The sequence below is a fragment of the Musa acuminata genome, chromosome BXJ3-8 (assembly GCF_036884655.1).
Source record: "Musa acuminata AAA Group cultivar baxijiao chromosome BXJ3-8, Cavendish_Baxijiao_AAA, whole genome shotgun sequence".
Lineage (NCBI taxonomy): Eukaryota > Viridiplantae > Streptophyta > Magnoliopsida > Zingiberales > Musaceae > Musa > Musa acuminata.
Genome location: NC_088356.1, coordinates 49,763,894 through 49,772,438, shown reverse-complemented (window position 1 = coordinate 49,772,438; position 8,545 = coordinate 49,763,894). Strand labels below are relative to the sequence as shown.

Here is an 8,545-nt window from a genome sequence, read left to right as displayed (position 1 = left end):
AGCCTCACTCGGCCTGCTGCTGGGTTCCACTTCTGTTGTATTCTGTGACACCGCTGGACACACGGACAACGAACGACGCCAACTGCCACAAGAAAACTCGACAAGGCGCCGCTGTTTCAGCAGATCTACCCTGCTGCGTCTCTCTCCCGTCTGTAGGTGTCCACGTGGCAAAGACATGTGGGACCTGAGTTCATACGGTGCTCGTAGTGGATGGTGTGATTCCGGGGCGATGGAGGTGGAGCTACGTAGCTCACCGTCCACAAGACAAGCGTGCCAGCAACATCCGACCGCGTCTCCATGCGGCCTTCCCCTGTCTCTCTCTCCTTTTAAATACGCGCCCATTCTTCCCGCCTCATTTGGAAAGCCATTGCGAATCGATCCGAGAGAGAAGCGTAGGACGTTACGGAGGGAGCGAGAAAGACATGGAGAAGGCGGCCACCGGCAAGCAAGCGCAGTCATCGTCGTCGTCACCGCGATACAAGGGAGTGCGGATGAGGAAGTGGGGCTCGTGGGTCGCAGAGGTGCGGTTTCCCAACAGCCGGGAGAGGCTGTGGCTCGGCTCCCACCCCACCGCCGAGCAGGCCGCCAGGGCCTACGATGCTGCCGTGTACTGTCTCCGTGGCACTCGTGCGGCGTTCAACTTCCCCGACCAGCCGCCCCAAATACCCTCGGCGGAGAGGCTGAGCAAGGAGGAGATACGGGCGGCGGCCATGCAGTTCGCGCAGGAGGAGACGAGGCGGCCTGCTGGGGAAGCACAGGAGAGTGGCGGGGAGAATTCGACGGAGGCGGTGGGTCAAGGGAAGGGGAGCTCGGTGACGACGGCAGTAGAGGGATTGATGATGGAGGATTCTTTCGTAGCAGCAGGAGCACTACCGGAGTGGTGGACCGAGGAGGATGAGGATGCTTGGGGTGCTGTTGCTGCTTCTACCGATGACATATATAGCTCATCACCTCTCTGGAATTTCTAATATTAATTCTCAGTCCATTTTATTGTGTCTAAAAATGAAACTTGAGAAATAAGTTTGCAACATCATCACAAAAAGTTATAGTCGTCGACAATAAACTATACGACTGTCAGCTCTCTTGATAGTCTCTGATGAGATATCCCGATGATTCAACTGTTGAGACCAACGGGCTTAACTATCATGATGCTTGGCTTGTGGGCCCATGATATCTGGAATTGCCATATCAGCACCATTCCTGTCATTTGACTAAGGATAGGTTGGGCTCCACTTTGCTTAGCTGGGTTAATTCAGAACCCAAAACAAAAGTTTCGTATGGCAATTTCTCAGAAACATAATTAAATATCTGTACAAAAGTACTACTGCTATATATACACACATAAAAGAGCTAAACTCATATTATAATTATCATGATTAATTTGATTGGAGTCAGGCACTTGTGCATCGGTTAGATGATAATGAAACTCCAAGTAAGTACAGAATAATATTAGTTTTATGGAAGCAACATCAAACTAAACAACATCAGTGATATTATTATTATTATTTCAGATGGAAACATATACTTGGTATTTCAACGATGTTTACCGTCGTGAGTTCAGATTGAATTTAAAGGAAAAAGAAAAAGTAAACCCTGTCAAATTTCTAGCATTGAATTCTCATCAAAATGACGTAAATGCTGAGCCGATGTTAGTGTGCACACAGCGAACGTTAATCAAAAATAGTTTCAACGCTATGTGATCGATGTACACGGACAATCGTTCCGTCCAACCTCGGACACGTTGACTAAGCTCACCGTCCAATAGATGTACGGATGCAGCATCCGACAGCTGACCATTCAACTCGTATCATCGGACGCTTGTTCAACGTGCATTCTTCTCGAAAACAATGGTGCCGTGTGCCCGTCCACGTACGTGCACGGAGCACTTGAAGTTAGTTAGTCAAAACCACAAACAGTTGATGGGTCAACAAACGATGATCGATCATTCAGGTGGTAGTAAGATGGTAAGCTCGAGCACGCAAGCGACAAGAAGACAACAATTGATCATACAGAAGCTTCGAATCCATGTGGCTGATGACACGGACGATGGCAAGAAATGAATCTCGTCATAGATCCATATTAGCAGGAGGAAGAATTTAAATGACAATGACCCAAAAGGCCATTGTGGATCCTTTTTAATGCTCAACTGCAAGTTTAATTGGTTGTATATAAAATATTTTGATGATTCAACTATTTGACTCTTTAGGTAGTCAACAGCAACAACATCAATAATAAGAATGAATGATAATAATAAAGAAAAGATAGATAGAAGGCATGTGTCATGGTCACAACCAGTAGAGGGGTGGCTGGTTCGAGGTCTGACCCAATCCAACATAATCCCTGTCATGCTGGCAGCAGACTATGGTGGATGAACTGCATGCTCCACTTGCTAGAGCAGATCAGTGTCTTGCATTGACAATGGTGGGGAATTCATACCACCAAAACGCAGCTGTCAGTTCACTACCAAGTATGACTCTGTCATTTATGTGGAGATGGCAGTGATTTTGATGTTTGGGCAGCCAGAGCATCATTAAAGAGTCCAGGAAATGAATCACTCTGCCACATTTAAGTAGATGGTGCCAAATCAATGCTTGACCAGTTTTACAATTAATGCTTAGTTTTGGCATTCATCTAACTTTAGGATGTATCATCTCAAATAACCAAAAAGAGACAACTACAAGAATACAAATGTTTGTGTGAGAATGAAGAGAGAAAGAGAGAGTGAGAGAGAGCGAGAGAGAGAGAGCCAGTCTGCAGGATCAGTTGTTGGTACCACATCTTTTAATCTTCCTTCCCCTGTTTTACTTCTTACCCTTGTATGATAAGAAGAAGAGGGGTTTGGAAGGAAGGTTTCTACACTTTGGGGGATTGGTGGATGACCCCCATTTGTCTGCTGCACCTCTTCTCAGTGCTGGTGGTGAAGGGATTGGTGGGAACAGACCTTCTCAGAAGTAAGGCCATGCCACCTTTAGTCTGTCTCATTATACCTCCTCTTCTTCCTTTCTTTCTTTCAGAAGTTCAAGGCAATGGCCACTTTAGTCTGTTATTATCCTCTCAGTGTTGGGATGTGTCTCCTTTCTCATCATGCCTCCTGCAAGATTTACCTTTTTTAATGGAAAAATGCCTCTATTAGGGATGTTGTAAAACCTGAAATTTTCAATATTTCTGCCCATATCATTTTGATTGAGGCAAAGGATATAAGAAAGGCTTTCATCCACTCCTTAAAAATTTACAGTAGAAAATGTGGGTGGTTTTACCTATTTCTCTGTTTTGAGCAAGACTAGTCCATGTAGAATCTTATATCTTATATATAACTTGGTTATCAATTTTACATCTTTGTGATGATGATGATGAAGAGAACTATCTGAAAATTGTTGTGATGTTGGAGAGGTTGTAGTTCAACTTTTGTTGTTTAAAAGAACATGCACCCCTTTTTTTGTGTTACAACAAACAAGTGATTTCGTGCATGCAAAATTAGTTAGGTCATATACTTAGGCACATCTCCATGATGATTTGTGCCAAGAAATTTTTTAAGATAAAGAAAGAAAATCAGACACTATGTCAAGGCTTGGTTGGCAAGAACATAAACATTCAATTTGTTGTTAATCTTGTATAGTTTCTGATATTGTGTGACACTACAACTTCAGTTTGTATGATGCACATACATGTCTAAAAGAATGTCTGCTAACACAATGGGGAGACAAGCTTAGTCTCTTAACCTCTATTCTAGACCACATATCCCAGTATTCTTGGTGGAAAAGTGTTAGTTGATTTTTTCTGAAACAATATATAAGCATTATATAGGTTAATATATTTTCATATGGCCAATTTGAGACAAAGCACTTCCTCTTCACCGACTACAGCAGTAATTTAGTCTTTCATCTCTATATACTTGTATGTCCCCTGATAGACTGCTATTGTTGCACTGAATCTAGCTGCCAAATCCAAAGTTTCATGCTAACATGTAATGATTTTTTTCTTTCGTTTTCTTTTTTGATTGCAGTTCATTAGATTTTTATTTTTGTGCTTAAATCTCAATATGCCTTTCAATATTTGAATTGCTAACCTAGGTGACCAGGTAGTAAATGATCAGAGAAGTGATACATAACCAATGAAAAAGAGAGGAGGATGAAAGAAATAACAGTTGCAGAAGCAAATGGAGATTTTTCTGACAGACCGTAGGTCCTATATAGTTCGGTCCCGTGACAAAAGTTTACAGATCTAGAATCGTTTGATTGCCTGAACAGCTACACACCTGACAAAATTACTAGGACACCATATCTTGTCAGAACTCAGAACTAATAATATGCTGAAGGTAGAAAAGTGATAGTTAAAATTCATATGCTTCATTTCTGCAAAACGTCCATATGCTTGATTACTGGAGAAAAGGCTACCATAAGGGCAATTTGTGGTGAGGAACAAATATGTAAGTTATTTTTCTAATGAGGATACATTTTGATTTGGTCCTCCCAGCAGGATGATTGGATTAGCAAAGAGTTTAGGAAACCAAATTTTCTAACAAGGTTTAAGAAAACCTGCAACTCATCCACATTTTGGAATATCATTTATGTTCTCTAACATTCTCTAGACAACATCAACCACCTTCATCAGTATCCTCTGTTTCATCAGAGTCTGTTCCTACATATCTAGACAACATCAACAACCTTTGTCATTTGAAAATCTGTTTATAAGAAAATGAAGTGAAGGCACTACTTCCTTAATTTGAGATTTTAAGGTTCATGAAAAAGCACTTTTTGTTTCTAAGATCTTTTACCTAATCATTGTTGCCAAAGTTCCTGGACTCATATCATACAGTGTTACAAGAAGAATGATGTCATGAATGACATCTAGCATAAAAAGTAACTCAAATTTCTTTCGAAAGTAGCAGCCACTAGTTTCTTTTCCCAATTACCGCCTCATGTTCTCTTTCATTGTTAATCTTGTCTTCTACTGCATAGTCTTGAAATATGGAAACCTGTTAGGCTTACATTAAATTAGGTGGGGAACGTTTCTGAAATGTTCGTTACAGTATACTTCACAGAGATCATGAATGAATGCTCATTTTTAGCTTGGACCTTGTGCAGTGGCAATCAACTAGGATTGGCAACCTCACCAAGGTGACAACTTCCTTGGCCATGCTTTCTGTGATGATCTTAAGAAGCTAGGTTAAAGTTGAAACTAAATCATAGAAGTTAAAAGGAAAACATCTTGTTGCTAGTAAACTGATTATTGCTTGATAGACTGGGAGGGGGATATAACAAGTGAGTTCAAACTTTTCTTATGATCTTATGAACAAAATTCTTGTAAATATCACAGATAAATTCCTCACTACGACTCTTAGCTAGAAAAATACAATCCCAAAATCATACAAGAAATTTGAGGAAATAAAAAGACGTGCTTCAATGGCTATAATTGTTCAGAAAATCTGAAAAATTCCACATCCAGAGTCTTCTTGTTGGATTAATCAAACCAAATTCAGATGTGGTTAGGATTGATCCTTTTGAATGGAAGATCACAATTTAATCTCAAATGAAACTTTATTGTATTAGAATGGATAATATGTGATATAGTTGAGTTACCTGCTCTACATTGATTGAGTTCTCTATTTTTCTTTTAATCAATTATTCAAATGTCTTAATCAAGGTATGCTCTGTGGTAATCTGAATTTTAAGTCCAGTAGTGTGGCTTATATATAGTCATCAATTTAGTCATTTCACATCACATCCATCACAGTCAGTAACAAACAACAAAAACAAAAACTTTGACATCTCAAAGAAAATGAAACTGTTCCCTGTTACATTGTATTCAACTCTTGAACTTGCCATTCTATATCTAAGAGAGCACTTTATTTGGGTCATGATGAAAGATTTCTTTGAAAATTGTGAGTCTCATTACACTGCAATCTCCAAGAGAACCTTGAGTTTCATTTTATTGAAGTATTGATGAAATAGCCCTTGTCAAAAATCATCATTCTCGCTCTGAAAACCATTCTTCTTACCAATATCCAATTTCTCCAATATCCAAGCTGCAAGAGAAAATAAAAACCACAAGCAAAAGACAATAAGTTTCAGCATAATGTGTCAGCCGAATAAATGAAGGTCTTTCTGATGATCATGCTGTCTGTGACTTAAATCACATGCAGAAGACTTTGTGGCTAGGCCACATGATGACTAATTTTTTGCAGCTAAAATTCAACGTATGCCAATCTCATCAAATTTTGATCTATCGTTGTTTCAGCAGATATTGAAATTCAGAAGATAGATTTTTTTTTCGTGGCTTTCAGAAAAAGTAAACAGTCAGTAAAAGAATTAGGCTTTGTATTCAGCAGATATTGAAATTCAGAAGATAGATTTTTTTTTTCGTGGCTTTCAGAAAAAGTAAACAGTCAGTAAAAGAATTAGGCTTTGTATTCAGCAGATATTGAAATTCAGAAGATAGATTTTTTTTTCGTGGCTTTCAGAAAAAGTAAACAGTCAGTAAAAGAATTAGGCTTTGTATTCAGCAGATATTGAAATTCAGAAGATAGATTTTTTTTTCGTGGCTTTCAGAAAAATTAAACAGTCAGTAAAAGAATTAGGCTTTGTATTGATTGTGTCATGGATTGCAATTGATCAAAACTGATCTAAACCTTTGGAAACATAAATTTTTTCACTTACCTTGCCAAGGATGTATCTTGCAAATAATCCTCCACTTGAAAATTGTCATCCAAATCTTGCTGACAAGAGGAAGTCTCCTTTGTATTCCCTTCGACACCATCATTTAACCAAGATGGTATATCTAGGAACTCATCAAACACATGAAGCCTATCTGCACCGACTCCACCCTCTCTCTCCTCTAGGCCACCTTCCATGCTTTTCAGGAATTTACTCCACCATGCTGTTGTTGCCAAATTCACTTTATCATTCCACTCCATGTCGTGTTGTTCCCCAATTGAATGTATCTCTGCCATCTCTTCATCATCCATCGCCAGGTGCAGCGGCATGGATGCAGGGTCCAATCGAACTTGAGAGGCTTGTTTGGAATTGTTTGAGACAGCCAGTAATTCTATACCCAACATGGCACTAGGAGGAGAATAAGAACAAGACGATGATGAAGCTTGTGATGATTCAATTGGTTGTTGATCGCGGTGGTTGTGGCGCAAGGAAATGTCGATATCCTTGAAACTTTGAAGGTTGAGGTTTAGGCCTAATGGCTGATCAGGCAAAGGAAAATTCAGGTTATCAGAGATGGACAAAGGTGTAATCGATGGACAAGCCCACGAGAAGGAAGAAGGGAAAGTTATGGGCGAGAAAGGAGCGCCATGCAAGTAGTTAGTAAAGTTGTAATTCGGCAGATGATTTGTAGTGTTCCTCACAGAACCCATCAGCTCATTCGATGTTTCTTTCGAGGGCGGTGCAGAGAGGTTGAAATTTGATACTGGTGCCGAGTTCTGTTGTTGTTGCTGATGTTCATTTGCTTGTTTAATGGCAGCTCTGTGCAATCTGAGGGCAGCTACAATCTCTCTTCGAGCTTCTGCCATGTTGAACAATCTTTCCTGGTAAGGCCTGGTTGTGTGGAGTCTTCTTCTCACTTGTTTCTTAGGTGGCCTTGACCTTGGTAATTGTTGTTGTTGCTGTGCTCCATGAAGGTGCTCACCATGGCTGCCAAGATCTTGGAAAACACCACCTACAACCTCCTCTTTCGCTGACGATGGATCTGTTGAAGCTCTGGACCTAGAGGAGCTCAGTTGCTTGACAAGACTACGAATGTACGCACCGGATAGATGCGGTTCTTCTTTGTGGTTTGGCTTCTCCACCTCCACGCTTCTGTTGACGGCGTGCTTGGAGCAGGAGTGGCTCCTCATGTCTCTCAATGGTGGCTAAAGTACAAGGCAGTTTCCTAGTCCTGGAAGGCAACTAAACGAGGCCTCATGGGGTTGCTATAAATACTAAAAGACATTGTTGCATTTGCTACTGTTTCTGCAGTCAGCAATGTGCAAGCATCCTCAATTCTCTTGATGTTTTAGCATCTGAGTGAGGGTAAAATGATTGGCTCATGATCCTAATAATCTACAATGTGCCATTTTCACAAAGTGAAAATTGTACAAGTGGTTAATTTGGATTTAGCAGTATAGATCTTATGTAATTGTTGGATCCTTCGGTTTGGTGACTTTAAGTATTCGTCGATGAGCAAACTAATGTTGTCGATTAGAAAACTTTGAAGTCTGATTGTGTGGTATTACTCTTATTTTTATGTAAGATTTCTGTTTCATTCAGCAAGAAAGTTGAGCTGTTCATAGACATGGTTTTTACTTATTTCATTCTTTTATATTGAATAATGCTATATAAAAGGTTTGCCTTCAAAATCTTTTGTGATGCCAAACATCATGACATAGAAATGAAAAGTGCTGTATCCATGGGAGACTCCTACTGGTGTCATATTTCACATCAACTAAAGATTTAAGCACACCTTTTTGCATGTCAGAATATATTCTCCTTCCATAACACAAAACTTGCTAGTAGAAAAAAGCATATGAATTGAGAATCTTATAATAATTTAGAATGCA

The 8,545-nt window shown here is 39.9% G+C and overlaps 2 protein-coding genes and 1 long non-coding RNA gene across 3 annotated transcripts; 2 read left to right on the top strand and 1 right to left on the bottom strand.

Moving 5' to 3' along the window:
- The first annotated feature begins 364 nt into the window (after positions 1 to 364).
- LOC135645180 (ethylene-responsive transcription factor ERF017-like) lies at positions 365 to 1,136 on the top strand. Its single transcript, XM_065163311.1, has one exon. It carries the CDS (start codon positions 423 to 425, stop codon positions 966 to 968), a length of 546 nt encoding a protein of 181 aa, XP_065019383.1. The 5' UTR covers positions 365 to 422; the 3' UTR covers positions 969 to 1,136.
- A 1,556-nt stretch (positions 1,137 to 2,692) lies between these two features.
- Positions 2,693 to 7,766, top strand: LOC135645119 (uncharacterized). The gene is made up of 3 exons (XR_010498669.1): positions 2,693 to 2,951; positions 7,471 to 7,537; positions 7,628 to 7,766. It is a non-coding gene; the product is annotated as an uncharacterized LOC135645119 (long non-coding RNA).
- LOC135645118 (uncharacterized) lies at positions 5,750 to 7,992 on the bottom strand. The gene is made up of 2 exons (XM_065163206.1): positions 6,657 to 7,992; positions 5,750 to 6,025 (listed from the first exon to the last, which is right to left on the bottom strand). The coding sequence occupies exons 1-2, from the start codon at positions 7,841 to 7,843 to the stop codon at positions 5,995 to 5,997; spliced, it is 1,218 nt and encodes a 405-aa protein (XP_065019278.1). The 5' UTR covers positions 7,844 to 7,992; the 3' UTR covers positions 5,750 to 5,994.
- Between the last annotated feature and the right edge of the window lie 553 nt (positions 7,993 to 8,545).